This window comes from Miniopterus schreibersii (genome assembly GCF_964146895.1).
Source record: "Miniopterus schreibersii genome assembly, chromosome: 3".
Taxonomy (NCBI): Eukaryota; Metazoa; Chordata; class Mammalia; order Chiroptera; family Miniopteridae; genus Miniopterus; species Miniopterus schreibersii.
In genome coordinates this window covers 49,253,585-49,272,090 of record NC_138103.1, presented here as the reverse complement: position 1 = coordinate 49,272,090, position 18,506 = coordinate 49,253,585, and the positions used below count along the sequence as shown (strand labels likewise).

The 18,506-nt window shown below is 38.4% G+C and overlaps 1 protein-coding gene across 13 annotated transcripts in view; it reads left to right on the top strand.

Annotated features, from left to right (window-relative positions):
• PAM (peptidylglycine alpha-amidating monooxygenase) overlaps positions 1–18,506 on the top strand; it is a 262,191-nt gene that overhangs the window by 106,443 nt on the left and 137,242 nt on the right. For 5 of the 13 annotated variants that reach the window (XM_081132109.1, XM_081132114.1, XM_081132121.1 and 2 more), the window contains 2 exons: positions 8,160–8,605; positions 9,558–9,678. In XM_081132109.1, the coding sequence (XP_080988235.1) occupies positions 8,535–8,605; positions 9,558–9,678 (192 nt within the window). In that variant the 5' untranslated portion in view covers positions 8,160–8,534. Of the gene's footprint in view, positions 1–8,159; positions 8,606–9,557; positions 9,679–18,506 lie in introns of those variants that run through there. The other 8 variants (XM_081132118.1, XM_081132117.1, XM_081132112.1 and 5 more) reach the window with 6 other exon arrangements.

The window sequence follows — 18,506 nt, the reverse complement described above, 5'->3', positions numbered from 1 at the left end:
TAATGGGCATATTTGAAGGGCATCTGCTATTTACTGACCATGGAAACAAAAAGTAAATAAATAAAATTTGTTACTCTTGGCAAGTTTTTTTTTTTTTGAAGTAGAATCATATGCTGAATGATACCCCTGAGATTTTTTTAACATATATTTTAATAAATAACCGAACAATTTTGACGCAAGGGAAGGGTACTTCAAATTGGCTACATGTTAAAAGAGATGAGTCTAAACCAGTGATTTTCAACTGGTGTACTGCAAGAATTTTTAAAATATGCATTATCTGAATATTTAGTCATGTACACTGACCTCTTTTCCTTTAGATTGTCAAATAAGTGACAACAGCCAATACAACAATAACTGTCCTGTGGGAATGAATCAAAATAATACCTATTTTTTTTGTCAGACTGGCAAAAAGTATATTTTTTGGTGTGCTTAGAATTTTAGTAATTAGTTTATGTGTGCCATGAGATGAAAAAGGTTGAAAATCACTGGTCTAAACAAATCCATGTGCAGAAAATGCCGTACAATTTGGTGCACCTTGCGAATGAAGATAAACAACCTTAAAAGAAAAGGGAAAAGAAAAGAAGCAGCAACTTACTGTAAGTGTGGCAAACTCTTTGCTTTATAAATGCTGAAGTTTACCTTCTCACATAAAGAAGGGTATACCTCTGGGATCACAACGCAAATGATTTTAGGATACAGCTAGTAATGTTAATGAGAAAAGATGGCCATGTGTATATAAAAACAAAAACAAATGAACAGACTGACACCTGCACCTTAGTGCTGAGTGGCAGTTCATATAGCTACTCTGGGCTTCAGGATCTGGGAGCAAATAGGGAGTGGTGGAGACTGTGGCAATCTGCAGATTGCTGGCCCTGTCCAAAAATGAAGACACTTGGCTCAGCTAATTGTTGCCATATGGAAATGTGGGACCAGTGATGCCAGATTTCACAACTCTTCAAGAGTCACTGGGAATCTGGGTTTTATGTGAAATAGTCATTTTGAAATGTTTACTCAGAATTCAAATTCAGGGGAGGAATTGGAAACAATTCTTACAAACCAAACCAGACCTACTTTTTGATCAGATTTAGACCCAAGTCACAGATCTTCAATTTGTTCTGAATTATCTAGATGAGTGATGTTGGTAAGGTTGTAGAGGAAATGTTCATGCTTCCTAATATGAGAATGGAAAAAAAAAATCATTACATTTATAGCAGAATAGTTAAGGGGTTTAACTATTAACTATTAGACGTCAGATTGCCTGTGTTTATATCCTGGCGGTGTACTGTGGGCAAGTTACCAAATCTCTGAGTCCAGTTTCCACTTCAGTAAAATGGGAATGATAGTGGTACAAATGTCATACAGTTTTGTCAGGATTCAGATGAGCTAATCTGTATACAGTGTTGGACTGTAACGGCTTAATAAACATTGGCAATTACTATTTCACAATAAAATCATATTCAGAGAATTTGCCTTTTGTTGTACTTGAAAAAAATATCCACTGTCAATGTAGTGAGTCTGTTCTGTGTTGAAGAATATGAGTTAAGAGGATAGATTGTGGAGTCTGCAAGTCAGGATTTGAATCCTTGCTCTCCTGCATTGTAACCAGAGGAAGTTACCTAATTCTTCTAAACCTTAAATCCCTCCTCTGTAAAATGGGAATAATAACCCGTACTTCAAAGTCATAAAAACCCATCCAGGCTGGTGGCTCAGCTGGTTGGAACATAGTCCTGTACACCAAAAAGGTTGCAGGTTCGATTTCTGGCCAGGGCACATACCTAGGTTGCAGGTTCTATCCCTGTTTGGGGTTGTGTATGGAAGGCAGCCAATGGATGTTTCTCTCTCACATCCATATTTCTCTCCCCTCGCCCTTCCTCTCTCTCTAGAATCAGTAGAAACATATCCTTAGGTGAGCATTTTTTTTAAAAAAGTCATAAGAACTCAGTGAGATAATATGCATAAAGTCAATGCCTGGCATATAGTCAATACATATTACTTGCTGTAATGATTTTGTCCCCACTCTTTAGAAGTTCCATATTTGCAAACTATTTTAGGAGATTTATGTCTCATTACATGTATTTGAAGGGAATTATATCACATTTGACTTACAAATTAAGTTTCATCTTAAGGAGCAATATTATGACAGTGGCACTCAACCAGGGTGATTTTACCTTCCAGGAGACATTTGGCAGTGTCTGGAGACATTTTTGGTTGTCACAGCTGAAGGAAGTACAACTGGAATCTAATGGGTAGAGCCCAGAGATACTGCTGAACAGTCTGTAATACACAGGACAGTCCCCTGCAGCAAAGAATTACTCAGTCCAAAATGTTGCTAGTGCTGAGCTTGACAAACCCTGCATTACAGCTACACAACCACTGTAAAATTTAGTTTGTGAAGTTTTTGCAAAGCAAAAAATGGAGAGTTATTTCTCTTTTCTAAACACTGCCTAACTGAGATATTATATGTAAATTGATATCTGTAGAATCATATTCAATAAAATATTTTAAAATACACACACATATATAATATGTCATATATATAATATATATATATATATATAGAATACTGTTTCCTTCTGGTTACAAAAGTAATATACACTTGTAAAAGTTAAAAGACTACAAAAGCATATAAATAAGAAGTGAAAGTCCCCCCTTTTCCCCAATTGTTCCCATAGAAAACCATTGGAAATATAGTTAGGTTATATTACTTCAAAATTAAAAAAAAATTTTTTAAATATATCTTTATTGATTTCAGAGAGAGGAAAGAAGAGGGAGAGAGAGAGATAGAAACATCAATGAGGAGAGAGTCATTGATCGAGCCCGCAACCTGGGCATGTGCCCTGACTGGGAATCGAACCCCAATTGCCTGGATCCCAGGTCGATGCTCAACCGCTGAGCCACGCCCGGCTGGGCCAAAATTTTAAATACATGTGCACACTGTTCTATAATTTCATTTTTTAAAGTTAATGTCTTTTTTCCCCCCTTTCTAAACAATTCAGGCCTGCAGCTGTTATGTGGGGAGAAGCAAGGTAGGCCTGTAGGAGCAGTGACCTAGCCGGGGTATGGAGTCCACCTGGAGTAAGGAGGGCATCACTGTGGTGGGGTTGGTGGCCTGGCATGGGGTGTCACAGTCCAAATAGGGTAAAGAAGGCCTCCATGTGTGTGGGCAGCCCAGTATAGGGTATCAGCAAAGGCAAAATGGGGTGAAAGCAGGAGAGAAAGACCTAGCGCAGGGTTTTGAGGCCAAATGGGAGAGGGGGCAAAAAGCAAGAAAGTGCTCCAAGGATGGTGGGACATGTGAAAAGGAACAAAAGCTAGCTAAAAGGAACCACAACAAAGACAATTTGAGTATCAAAGTAAGAAATGTAAATAAAGATAATAACATTAAATCCTTTGAATAAGATAAAAAACATGAGTCCATTAGGAAGTGATAAATAAATGAAGAAACTGAAAGTTTGATTAGAAATGGAGTATGATCCTCATGTCCTAGTATTCATGCCCTTGGGTAATCTTTGTCCACACCGAGTGGGGTTGACCTGGGTAACCAATAAGATATTACAGAAATTATGGTACGTGACTTCTGATATTAGGTCCTCAAGCAGTCCTAGAGAGAAGGCCACATAGTTAGCTGTTGTTTCTGCCTGTTGCCACCACTCACTTGCCAGCCCTGTGAGTCACCTTGCAAGCAAATCCTCCAGCCCTAGTCAAGCCTTTGGATGATTGTAACCCTTGCCAGCACCTTGATTGCACCCTCATTAGAGAACCACCCAGCTAAGAGACTTTTTTAAAAAATGTACATAAACTATGCAAAATAAAGTTTATTGTTTTCAACTACTACGCTTTGGGGTAATTTAATATGCAGGAATGAACACGAATACAGATGCAGTGAGAAGAATACAGCATATTCCTGCCAGAGATGCATGGCCTGAATCTATCCCTGATGTAATAGAAAACAAACACTAATTGAGAGGCATTCTGAAAAATAGCTGGCCTGAGGTCTTCAATAGAGTCAAGGTCATAAAAGTTAAAAACAGACTGAGAAACTGTCCTAGAGGGACGGAGACTTTACATGCCATGCTTTACATGCAATGCTTTACATGACTACTTTACATGCAATGCTTGATTCTGAACTGAATTCTTTTGCTATAAGGGGGGATATTATTGGGACAGTTGGCAAAATTTGGAGATGAGGATGAGATGATAATAATGTATCCATGTGAATATTTTTATTTTGGTGGCTGTATTGTGGTTATTTAGTGGGATGTACTTTAGAAAATACACACTATTCAGAGGTGAAGAGGAATCATCAGGTCAGCCATTCACTCTCACATAATTAAAGAAAAAAGTTCTTTGTGCTGTACTTGCAGTATTTCTGTTTGAGATTGTTGAAACACCTTTTAAAAGCATGCAAAGAGAAAAAATATAGTATAATTTTAAAAATATATTTTTAAAGCGATGTATAGTATTCAAGTTTTGTATCAAAAAGTAATTTCTTTTACCAATCTTTTATTGATGGGCATTTAAGTTTATTCCAGTTCTTTGCTCTTATAATCATCCAGTTATTTGTTGTTATAAACAGGATCAGTGCATATCCTTATCAATATGTTTTTATTCTACTCAATTTTTGCCCAAGAATAAATCCCTGGAGCCAAATTGCTATGTGAATGGATATGCATCCTTTAATCAGTTTAATTGGAAGTTATTGTAGAAAACCATGTAAAATCTCCTTAAAATAAAACAAAATTGCCCTCCTGGCATGGCTCAGTGGTTGAGCATTGACCTATGATCCACGAGATCAGGGTTTGATTCCTGGTCAGGGCACATGCCCGGGTTGAGGGCTCCATCCCCAGTAGGTGGCGTGCAAGAGGCAGCCGATGAATGACTCTCCCATTGCTGATGTTTCTATCTCTCTCTCTCCCTCCTCATCCTTTCTCTGAAATCAATAAGGATATATTTAAAAAAATAAAAATAATTAAAAATAACTAAAAAATAAATAAAATGAAATTTATATTTGGTAGTTATTTTCATTTGTTTCCCCCCCACTGGAACATCATCTTTTTAAGAGTAGGAACTTTATCTGTCTCAATTATTACCATCCCCAGCATTAAGATGGCCTGAGGCATTCAATAAATATGTGTTATAACAACAGTAATAACATACATTTATTATGTGTCTGGAACTCTTCTAAGAATATGAATTTATTTATTCCTTGTGACAACTGAATGAGATAGATAGTAGAATTATTTTCATTTTGCAGATGAGGAGACTGAGTTAAAGAGAGGCTAGATATTTGCTTAGTTTCACAAGGCTTGTAAATGGTGGAGTCCAGGTAGTTCTTCTGTGTACAAGCTCAGCCACTATGCTATCCTGGTTATGAATGATCAATATATTTAATTGATGCTTTGACCAGTTACAAATTTCAGCTCTTTTGGGGTTTCTTTTCTTTTTTCAAATGAAAATCGAAAGGAATGGACTGCTCACTTTCTAAAAGCCAAATTAGTTTTATGATCTGTACCAGGCTGGACTTCGCTATGTAATAGTACTGTTCCTGGAATTAATATCCACCCGTACAGGTATAAACTATAAATTATTCTTACCAAGAATTTATGGATGTGTAAACAGAATATTTGCTTTGTATTACAAATGAAATAGTAAATCTGGATCTGCAGCTGGAGTCTAGGAGGCAGAACCTATATTACCTGACTTATTTTTTAAACCCATCCTCTGCCCCCCTCCCCCAGCTCCTGTGCCCCTGCCCTTTTCTGCACCTGGAATGCCCGTGGCCATCTCCCACAGTGGAAACCCACCATCCTCCGAGCTCCCCTCAGTAGTCACCCCCGCACTGAAGACTGCTCTGCCTTTCTGTTCTTTCTTACCCTCCTCTTGAAGGTTGAAATGATCTTTCCTACTTCAAAATTCCAAGTCCTTTTTATAGTACTCTTTTTATACTACCTTGTAAACATACCTTATATTAATTTAGTCAAGTCCTCATCTCCTGTAATAGGCTGTATTCTCTTTTAGTTTTATTTGTTTTTTTAAAACCCCAACATATTACAATATTATGTACAGAATATGGAATTATGTATGGGCTTTAATGAGGGAATAAATTATCTCAAAGAAATATATTTGAATTTTTAAAATCCTAAATCAGAATACTACATTTAAAAAAATATATATTCCAAAATTATCAGAAATTACAAAATAACAAATGAAATGGTTAGACATGATTTTTTTTAGCTGATGATTTGTATTCCGTCTCTCGTTTACAAGGCATCAAGTACCAAGAAGTGTAATTGGCTTTCGTTCCTATAAGACCTTGTGTTTAGTTCATGTCTAAATATCAGCTTTGCTTCCACCCAAAACTTCAGTTCCCTTTTCTTTTAGTGGGTGGTTTAGGTACATCAAAGGTAATAAAATCAATCAAGGAGATAAGTGGAATTTTTTTCCAAAGGCTAGTACTTAGGATCTGTTCCTATAAAAGAATTTTAGTGCTAAATTTGTTTTCAAGTGTTTGTGTAATACCGAATCTCTCTGCCAACTGGAAGGACTGTCCTTGAATCCTGTTCTGCATGAAATAATAAAATATTATCCCTTCTCCACATATATTTTAAAAACAAGAACTTCAGGGAATGTTAAGTGTTGTCATCAGACAGGATTATACTTTGTTGCTAGCAAAGGCAATAGCATAGCCTTCAGGCCAATTGTTTCTATTCCCCCATAAGGAGTTCTTTCCTTTACCCAGGGACTGGGACAAAGCTGAAGTTTTTTGTTGCTGAAAGTTCAAACAAATATCATCAGTCTTTTAAAAATGTCATTGCTTATGTAAATTAGCTGTGGTCCTTGGGTGCTGCTGAGCCCCAAGCATCTTTGGATTGGTTGTATATGCTATCATGTTTTATTTATATTGGTGATCTTCTAGAAAGCTTTGACCTCAGTGAAGTCGTCAGGTTTAATTGTAGTTCATGCTTTTTTGTTTTAGTTTTGGGGTTTTATCATTTGTTTGTTTTTTAGATAAGCTTCACTATCTTGCAATTTCCAGAGGATAATTTAGAGGCTAATGTATTATTGTGGAGCACTCTTTTATGATCTTACTGATTTTTGGTTTTCACTGTTATTTATCTGGCCATTGGATTTGAGGTTTCCCAAACTAAGTTTATAATCAGTGATGAAAATTATTTAAGAAATCTTTTTCTTTGGAGGTGTTTTTATATTGGGAAGGATAGATTTGAAAACAACGCCTTCTGACTACAATTTAGAAACTTTACACATAGTCTGAAGTATGTTCAGGACAAAAGTAAAGTCAAAACATGCATGTTTTAAAATTTAGCCTGGTTGAGTCTCTTCATAAAATGTTGAGATGTTGCACTAGGCCTCTCTTTCATACTAATGTTAAGCTCTTGATCATACCCTTTGTATTTAAATTCATTTGGGGGCCAGCTGAGATTCTCCCTGCTGTTTCTAAATGCTTTGCATTGTAAATTTCCAAACTTTATTCCGGGTGTTTTGGGAGGCATGCGTTTTAAGTAATGATTACTTTGTATATTAGATGCAGAATTATTAAATAGGCGATTGCCTGGTTAGTATATCATGTTAACTGTAGACTTTTGGTTGGTTTTGAAAGGTGGTGAGCCTTCTTGGCAGGGGGTATTCTTTCTCCTTAGATCTGTAGCTCTGTGGTGCATATACATAAACATGCCTTTGTTCTCCAGATCTGTTTCTATCTGATTATTGTTGCATCCAAGTGCTTTGTCTCTGATTCTCTTAGCCCCCCCCCTTTTCTCTCGCCCTTAATCTGTCATCTGTGTGAATAAGTTTGTTTATATCCAGCAGAGTATTAAGTGAAATTTTGATGATAGAAGGGAATGATATAGTAAGGAGAAGAAATACCTAGAGTGGGGTGGATAAGAAGGGAAAGAGGGGAAGCAGTAGGGGGGAAATAGGAGAGTGGGCGTGGGGTAGGGAGAAAGAGCAAAACGGGCTGGGGGGGGGCTGTGAAATCTTGGGGGCTGGTGCAGGGGAGCGAGATCAACTGACCAGCATTTTCCCCAGGCTTGGGCTCAAGCTTCCGAAACTACGAATGTATTAAAGAAGCTCCGCGGGGATTTGCTGAGGACAAATGCTGTAATGTGTTAGTCATCCATTATCTGCTTCTATTTTTGCAGGTTCTGAACGATGACTGACGCGGGCTTCTGCGATAGCCCTCGCAGTCGCCGTGGCTGCGCAGCGATAAGGCACCCGCGCGTCTAGCCGGGCGCCGGCACCCGCCCCCCAGCGCTGCCGGGAGGAAGCTTCCGCTCGCCGCCCGGACAAAAGTACCGCCTTCGCGCGGCCGTCCGCTGGACGCTGGGGAGCCAGGCGCCTCGCCGTCCCGCTCGCCGCTCCCGCCCGCCGATGGTGTGCGGCCGCCGCAGGACGCCCGCCGCGCCCCGGCCGTGAAGTAGCGGCTGCCCTGCCGGCGCCCCGCCGCCCGCCCGCGCGCCCCCGCGCCCCCGCCCGCGCAGCCCGGCCCTCTCCCCGCGGAGCCCAGCGCCGTGGCCATGGCCGGCGTGCGGAGCCTGCTGGCGCTGCTCCTCGTTTGTCACAGCAGCTGTTTCGTCTTCAAGAGGAGGTGAGCGTGCGTGCGTCTTGCGAGCGGGCGGCCCGCTGTCCGGGCGGCTTCTGGGCGCGGGTTGGAAGCCGCGCGCACTTTTACGCACCGAGCGGCCGAGGCGGCGGCCGGCGGCTCCGCTCGCCCAGCCACGGGGGCTTGAGCACCGCAACTTCTTGCGAAGTGCCCCTCGCCGGAGAGCCCCGCGGTGTCGCCAGGCTGCACTGGCTTCCGAAACTTCTATTAGAAGTTGTGATTCCCAATCCAGGTCGCTCCCTCTTGGGGAGGTATTTCAGAGACTGCATACGGGCGCGTCGACGGGGATGCCTTCTTGTGTTGAAATAGCGGGAAGAATAACGTCTCAGTGTAGGGAGCGGGGGAAGCGCATCGCGGGGCCGGCAGCTCAGGGGAGACACTGAGCTCTGTACATATGCCTCACAGCTACCACGGTGAACACTTACGCACTTGTACATTCGTAATGCGCGTCGGAGCCTTCCCCCCCTCCCCGCCCCCCGACTCTCCCTCCTAGCATATTATTGTTGGGTTTTGTTTCCGACTAGTAACACTAGGCTCTCGTAAAATAGTTACAAAAATTTTAATAGGTTATAGTTAATAATATTTCTTCCATTAGAAAACAGTGTCAGGACTGTGATAATTTCTAACTTATTAATACTGTGTTTTCATTAACTAGAAACAAATATTTTGACAGGTTTTTATTGAATTGAGTTTTAAATGTAACCTGCTGTTTGCTTTAATTATGTTTTGTTTACAAGTTAGGCATATATTGCTCATGGACTATAAAGCGCAATTCTGAGAATGTTTTAGAATATTATGTAGTTATCGCATCTTTCATTGGGTCTAAATCAATAATCTTTCATCTTACAGTCATAGAATCTCTGTGTTTTTTGCTTCTCACGTCAAGTTAAGATTCCATTGTGTTCAAGGATATTGAAATTATCTTTTATTTTTTAAGGTTTAAGGAAACTACCAGACCATTTTCCAGTGAATGTCTTGGTACCACCCGACCAGTGACTCCTATCGATTCATCTGATTTTGCATTGGATATTCGAATGCCTGGGGTTACACCTAAACAGGTGAGAGGGATTCTCTAGTTCATCGTTTACTTGTTCCATGCACAGTTTATAATTAAAGCAAAGAAACTGCACTTAACAGCAGTAGTCACTTCTTTAAAAATAGAAATTTGCTTTCAAAACTCCTCAGGGCTAGAATAATTGAATATTATGAAGAAAAGTAAATCTTTCAAGGTAAATGTGTGTGGGGTTTTTTTTCCAAAAATTTTACTCATAGTGTTAGTTGTGTTTTGAAATGGAACCTTGAAAATTTATGTTTTGAAATTCTCAACCGGAGTAATAGCCTCTGTACTGCAACATGTAAGTATATATTAAAATACGAAAAATTATTCTAATAAAAGGAAATGATATTGAGCAGCTACATCTCAGAGATTACTTTGTTTAAATACCCTTCAGTCGCAGCCACAAGTTGAGAGACAAAACCATGTGTTTACTCATGGAATTTGAAAAACAAAATATTTCACACTTTTAAAAGTTAAGAGAACTGTTCATACAGGTGGTGGATTGCAAGTGTTCTTTAGCACAATTTGCTTGTTATAAGATATATCTTGAAGAAATGATTGCAGAGCACATGTAAGCATGAAATATAGAGCATTTTTAGTAGAACTAGGTTGTTGCTAGGGCTTTCCCTGTTTTAGGTGTGCACAAGAAGCTCAAATTCACTTCTCTCCTGTGTTTAAGGTGTTTCATTAAGGATAAAAAGGCCAGAATTAATTATGCTTTGCAACCAGGCAGTGCAGGGATTTATGTGTGTCATTAAAAGATGATAGTCCTCTCCTTTCTAAGGGCTGCCGCAACAGAGAGAGACCTGGGTGTTGTAGAACTGCAGTGGCTGATGACTCACTGTTGCAGATAACATTCTATTTTTCTTTTCTTTCTTTTTTTTAAGCACTGGGAAAATAAAAGTATTGTACTTACTGGTGAGAATTCCTTTAAAACTGACATTCAGAAGCTCTAGAAAATATACATAGTCCTCTTTGGCGGGGACTAAAGATTGACATTCATTTATTTGAATACCTGTGTATGATCTACCTATAATTAACTACTTTTACTACTGTGAAAGTTACCCTCAGCCCCCAACCCCTGCCCATCCTCAAATGACCAGGCAGATGACTCTACTGTATGTTCAGTTGTTAATGCCCTGGCCTTTAATTCCATAAGGTCTTTATTTAATATTTAGTTAGAAGAGGGGTATTGAGATTGAGAATAGAAGAGAATGACAGTTGCTTACTTATGAAATGAGCTTCTTGTCTCTTCTCACTTTTAAAAGCGATTTTTCTCCTATATTTGCTTAACTGTCTTTATATTACTTCTTTTTAAAAAAATTCACTGAGTGATCTTTAGCACTTTTCCCCCCCGCAAGAATATCATTATTTTCTAAAGTAGTCATTTGTTGTGGTTCTGTTATTTTTTTCTTCTCATTATTTTACAGTAAGAACATTTAAATTATTTAACAATAATAATAAGTAACTGTGTTGAGGTCAGTAGTCTCAGAAAGAGTTCCTGGAGGAATTCATTGTGAAAGAATGTAGAGGAGCACTATTTCCATAAAATAAAATGTGTTTACTCATTTTCATAATCCTATAATTACCAAATAACTCCATGGAAAAAGAATATATACTTAGTAAATTGCAGGCTTATAGTTATTTTGTACTGTCTGCATTCAGCTTTGCCTCAAGCAGTAGAGATGTGCTGGTTCCCTTCCCAACATATAATTCTTTGGTGCTCCTTCTCTTGAGACCATGTGGTTCACATGAGTTGTCTATCCAGGACCCAGAGGTGGAGCACTTGAACTAGGATTAGCAGATCATGGCATCCTACCTTCCCTTTCACAGTGATTGCTTCAGAAGAAGCTGTATGACCAAGACTTGTCCAATTAAATCTTAGGAATTTTGCTGGGAACCCATTTGTCTGTTGCATGTGAGCCAATGGCATGTAGTCCTAGGATTGGCTGAGTTCACTAGGGGAGCCATGGCTAGAATAAAACTGATACCATAGAAGGCAATGCAGAGAGAATGAAAGAATATAGGTTTTTCTGTGGCATTGTTCCTTAGGGAGTTTTTGATTATGTTAGCCTTTCTTGTTTCAACCAGGTTTAGTGGAGTTTTCTTTGACTTGTGACTCTAACTGCCTAACTGGATAAGTGATTCACTTGTTCTGTCTGATCATCTCAGAACAGGCTGTTGAAAGTTCCTGCCACATCCCGATCAGCCTCTATTGACCGAATGCCACAAGCACTTACTGACTTGATCTGGCTGCCGTACAGGTTATATAGCTTATAACTTTTGTGAGAAATGGTAGTTATATTTCCTACTAAGTATACTCAGAAAGAGGCGGATAAAGAAACCCCATACCCCTTTCTTCCTGAACTTAGTGTTCCTGGTGAGGAAGACTCGGAGCTGTACTTGAGTGAGTACTTTTGATGAAGAGGGTGTTCCTTCCTTTCAGCACTTGGGACGACGCCCCGCCAGCTGAGCGGCACCTGCCGGGGCATGAAAGTGTTACTTTTTAAAAATGCAGCTGAAACTAAACTTAACACAGATCCTTAAGAGGAAAGGAGATAAAAAGGCAAGGAAAGGAAAAGAAAAAAAATACTAGAGGAAAGAAGCAAAAGATGGAAGGGATTCAGAAGAGTAGGCCCAAAGAAAAAGAAATCAAGAGCATAGCATGATCAAGAACAAAAATAAAGGGAAAAAGAAATCAAGAATGACTATAATACGAAGAACACGAACAGTTAAAAGTTATATAAGAAAAAGAGGAATAAGAAAAATCATAAAAACAAGGAAGGCATTGAGGAGTTAAAATGTTTATTTTTTTATTTCTTTGTATTGGCAAAAGATTAAGAAAAGAAACAAAATGGAAAGGAGGGACTGAGGAGCCAAAACTTGAGTTGGTTATTGAGGCACACCAAGTTGATTAGAGATGTATTCAGTGAATAGATTTTTAAGTAAAGTGCACCTTAAGTTTTGGCAAGAATGAAAGATACGTCAATGAACCTGATGTCAGTCCTTTCCTTGGAAAACTTGAGGTTGTTAGGTATCCTTGGATAGAGAAACAGCAGATGTAGAATAGAGGCACAGAGAACCTCATGTATAATACAGATAGTACAACTAACTCATATTGTTGATGAAGCACAAGTCTAGACTAGTGTCGTACCAAAGAAGATCCAGTCATGTCAGGCCTCTGCGCTGCAGTTCACTCTGCCGTTCCATAGACTTCAGAGCAGCCTTTAAAAATCAGCCCCTTTAACCTAGCTCCAGAAAGCCTGGGCAAAGTATTATCTATTGCAATATCAATTTCATAATAAAAGTGAACTCCTTCTTTTTCTTGTCTGACTTGAAATGTAAAAAAATAATTTTTGTCTTCTTTCGTAAGTTTCTCATTAATCAACATTTTTTCAGGCTTTGGGAAGATTAGGGAGAAGACTAAACAGCTTTTAAGTAGCCCAGGGTAGAGTCTGGTGTCTACTGGCACTGCCTTCAGATTCAGCAAAGCCTAGAAGTGGTGGTACCTCCAGACTCTTCTTTCAGCTCTTTTCTTCCTCATTTGATTGATTCCCTTTCTCACTGGGGACCCTGTGGGCTTTTACTGTCACCAACTCTCCTATCAACAAACCTAACAATTTGATAAGCTGCAAGTTCATGGTCATGGTAAGATGTTGTCATCATCAGTGTTAACTATTCCATAAGGGGTTGATTTTTAAATAAAATAAGGCATAATTACAGTGATTTTATTTAAGGTTTATTGTCGAAATCTAAGCCACATCTAGTGGGTTAGAATGTAGGGCCAGACTGACAGCATTCTTGTCCCAGTTCTGGATGTGTCAACTCAGGTATCTCCCTCCCTCCCTCCCTCCCTCCCTCCCTCCCTCCCTCCCTCCCTCCCTCCCTCCCTCCCTCCCTCCCTCCCTCCCTCCCTCCCTCCCTTTTAATCCTCACCTGAGGATATGATTTTATTGATTTTAGAGAGACAGGAAGGGGGAGAGAGAGACACATCCATCAGTTGCTCCTGTACCCTCCCGGACCTGGGATTGAACTGGCAACCTAGGTATGTGCCCTGACTGGTGTTCGAACCCACAACCTTTTGACGTATGGGACAAAGCTCCAGTCAGCTGAGCCAGGGCTCAGGTATATTTGTTAACCAGCTAGTCCTACTCCCTCATCCATAGACAGGATAATAGTAGTATCTGTCCAGGATTATTCTGGGGAATAAGGAAGGTAAGACCAGTTGCTTATTCCAATTGCCCTTCACATGGTGAGTTCTCAGAAAATGTGAACTCATTATTTTTATTACATGTGTTGAGGAAAATGTGAATGAGCCTTCAGATGAGAAGGAAATTGCCAACCCTTATGCCTTCAGTAATGACTTCATGGAGAAAGTAAGACATTGTAATAATTCTGAAGGAGAGGAAAGGTAGCCAAATGAAGGAAACATAGAAAATACAAACCTGGGCAAGAGAAACTGGATAAAGTAATCGAGGAAGTAAATCTTTCAGTGTGCTTATTTTTAGGTAGTTATTTCCATTAAATGTCCCTTATGATCAGAGAATGAAGGAACGCTGAGAATGGATATGTTTTCCTACAAGTTCTTATATATTTTTATACTGCTTAGAAAAGAAGTTATCAAAAGCAGTATGAGGCTCTAATTTTCTTATATCAATTTGAAATCAGCCTGGATGTCTTCACTTTGCTGAGGACTTTGTACATTGACCTTCTTAAAAAGTTACTCTTTTTCTAAGTAAGTCCCTTCAACTCCTAGGTTTATATAGCATTTTATTTATTTGTTACTTATGGACTTATAAATGCAAACTAATTTGTAAATAATAAAATTTTACAAAATTAAATATTTACTTTGAACGTAATAACTTGAAATCATGTAATTGATTTTTTCCCCCCTTTAGGATGTGTTAGACTGTTGTCAGTGTAGTCATTTTCCTCTCTTATTTTGGGAGCAATTTGGAAACTATGGAGGAATACACTTTTCCCTTTCCAGACCTCTTGCAAATTCTTGTTTCATTCTTTATTTGTTTTTTGAAGAGTCACATATCATGCTTTTTTTTTTTTTTTTTTAACATATCATGCTTTGAAATCAGAAAACGGCCTTCCCCTGTGTTCTTGAGCACAAATATCTATCGCCAGCAACCCCAGGAAATGGAACAATTCTGAGTTTAAAGATCACATCAGATAACCCAGAGCAGCAAGTTGAAAACCTGAAATTAGAGTCTTAAGTTATCACCTATTTAAAAATAATATGAAAGAATGTAGTCACTGGAATAAAAGCAGAATGAACAAATACTCCTACAAAATTTTTTGAAAGTTTCCCACGGTGTTTATCTTTGCTTTTTTTTTTAAAATGAACAATAATTAGAAAGTGTTTACTAATATATTTTAATTTTTTCATTTTCTAACAGAAGAGGGAAGAGATTCCCCTTGCCTCAGTGTGTCTATAATCATGTAATAAGAACCTAGCACTTACAGGGTTGTTTAACAGCATCTGTTTAAGAAGTAAGTTTTAAACTATCAAGCCATACTCATGACATCACTCATAAGCAGCATTTGCTCATGATATGTTTATCAAAGAGGTAATATACAAGTTAAGTGCAGAATTGCTGTGGTGCCTTTATTTTCCTTAAGTTAAGAATGCTGATTAAATTAGACTTCTTCATGTCTAGTCACTTAGTTGAATAGAAGTTCAGCTTTCGGCTGAATTTGCGGATATTATAATATGTTAAATCTACATATTTTAATTCAATCATTGTGGGGGGAAAATATCCCCACTCAGTGCTTAAAATTCAGGACAAAATTTGCGAGGACTCCAGAAAAATGATGCTTTGCTAGAATAATTTTTAGTTCTTTGAGGATTCTGATTTATTTGCCTCCTTTTCTTTAGTTATGAGTATATAATAACATTTGCATTTTAAAAAGTGCTGAGTGTTCTTTTGAGTACGAGAATGAGGAAGGCAGATACCTGACATTTCTCCGAGAAACATCTCATTTCTCCGTTTGCTCTCATGGGCTAGCTGCACTTTCAGATCAAGCCTCATTACGTCAGGAGAGAACATTAATCTGTGGGTACCAGTAGCCTTCTGGTGGTAGGTTATCTGCTATACTCATTAGAGAGAATGGATCCAGCCTCTTCCCAGAGCATCTGGGTGATTGCTGGGGAATGCCCAGAGAAGATCCCCACCTTCTCCAGAGTTTAGGTACCAGGGATCCCCCTGATCACTTTTGTGTGGTCAGCGGCCACATTCCATCCATTCTTCTCTGGTTGTCTCACCTCTGAAACCCTTACCCTCATCTACTTCAGTCTGTTCACTAGGACAAACATGGTAGGTGGGTTTGCCTTTTGACACAAGCCCATTCAGTTGAGAGGACCTGCTGGAAAGTGTTAAGAACTATGAGGCCATGAGTGTGAAGAACAGAAGCGGTGGCTCCAGTAGCCAGTCCTGCACCAGTGAGTTTCCGTTGCTTAGAAAAAAACAGACCCTGGGTGAAGATTGAGTGCATTAAAATCATTATCTAAAAACGAACATGACTCATGTCTTTTAGTGTTTCTTTTTCCTCCATTCTTAGTTTTTTCTCCCTTCACAAAAAAAAATAAAATAAAAGTGGCATAGTGATCTTGCTATTAAAGGAGGAAATCGAGGAATATCCTAAATCTGGACCAGCATTTGCTTTTTGTTTAGAAAGACTTAGGCAATGTGGATAAAATTCTAAAGTTTGTAAAGAGAGCAAGAAAAGAAATTAAAATGCTATACCCTGGCTTTTCCACAAACTGAGGAAGTAATATTATCTATTTTACCAACGGAGAAGCTGATTATTAGAAAGATAGTCACCAGGCCCTTGTTTTGTTTACTTATCTGTCTCACATTAAATTGGTTTTTGAAATTTGAAAGCTCAGGGTTAGTATCAGTTAAGATTCTGCATGTCAAATTCTCAACATGTATTTATTTGTATAATTCTCCCCTTGCTTCATCAGCGAGGCTCAGTGCTACAAGTTAAATAGGAAACAAAAAATGTTAAATGGAGCTTATAAACAGCAAATTAAAGTTGCATGTCGTTTATTGCTAATTGTTTAAGATTAAATTATGATACTTCCTCTTTATTTTTACTAAAACCAATGTAATAGTCACTTAGGGAAGATATGATTGACCTACGAACAGTGTTTTCCTCTGTGAACTAGTCTCAACATACCACGTATATGGATTCAGAGCTGCAACTATACATTGACCTTTGCATTTCTTTATTAAAAACAAGAAACATAAACATGATTTTTTATTTTCAATTTTTTGATATTTTTGAATTAATATGATACTTAAGAGAATATTAGAAAAGGTATCTACTCTATAAGAGACTCCCCTATGATCACCTATTTTCTCAATGAGGTTTAGAGTTCTTTTTCGTTTGTTCATTTTTGCTAGTAAGTTTTTAAAGGAGAAAATATACTTAATGAGTGCTTATTATGTAATACTACTTTATTAGGCACTTTGTAAGCCTTGACTCATTAAAATTCTCATAAGAACTGTTCAAGGCACTATTATCCCCATTTATTATAAGAAATTGAAACTCAAGGAGATTAAATAATCTGCCTATAGCCAAATACCCAGTAAGTAGAAGAACATGGATTTAAATACAGATTTATTTGAATCTGAAACCCATGCTCATTTTATAATTCTGTGTTGCCGGTCTGTTAATGGCCTATGTGTTTCCCAGAGAATGTTACCAAATATATATTTATGTGTGTATGGTATTTTTGGCTTTAAATGTGAGGGATATGTACAAACACACATATATTTTTTATTACACATATATTGTAAAAATACACATATATTATAAAAATAAAAGCTTCCTTTTGTTCAACAACCAAAATAAAGATTACTGGCTCCATTCTAAATCCTTGAATAACTTTTTTCTTACATTTTCATGTCCATCCGGAGAGAAATGCTGCTAATATGAATTCTGGCAAGATATTCCTGATCATCTGGCTGTTAAAAGACAACCTTGCAGTCAACCTGGTTCAGTTCAACACAATTTCAAATTGTTCCTGTCTAAATCTAAGTCAGAGATTAGCAAATTATTTCTTAAAATGTCAGATAGTAAATATTTTTAGATTGAGAGCCATATGGTCCCAGTTGTAACTGCTGCAGTTAGAAAGCAGCCATTGACGGTATGTAAATGAATGAGTTGGCTGTGTTCCAATAAAAAATTTCATTTACTAAAACAGGCAGCCACCCACAGGCTGTAGTTTCCTGATTCCTGATTCCTGATCGAAACCATTGCACATGCCATTTACGCTAATAAATGGATTTAACCTTTGGCTGCTCATGAACTTATAGAACATAGAGAATAAAAATACCAATGAAAGGTTAATAGCACTGTGTTCCTTAGTTACCTCTTTGGTTTTCATAAGTAAATGGTCATAAACTAGAGTTTTCTTATTTGGAATATTGTATTTTAGACTTCTCTATCTCAGTAAGTGGTAATTCCCGTGTTATAGTTCCTCTAGGCCAAATATACTAGAGGGATTCTTGGCTACTCTTTCTCATACCCCATAAACAATATGCCATCAAATCCTATTGTTTCTACCTTCCAAATATATCCAGAATCCAGTCTTTTCTCAGCATACTAATCTTTCCGTCTCTGGCCCAAGCACCATCCTCTTTCCTGAATTATTACAGTAGCTTTCCCAACTGGTCTTCCTTGCATCCCTAGAGCCTGTGCTCCATGCAGCAGCCACAGGGATCCAATGAGAACAGAATTCAGATCACATCACCCTTCTGCAAATACCCTTTTAAGAGCTTTCCATACCCCATTTAAAACCAAAAACTTTAT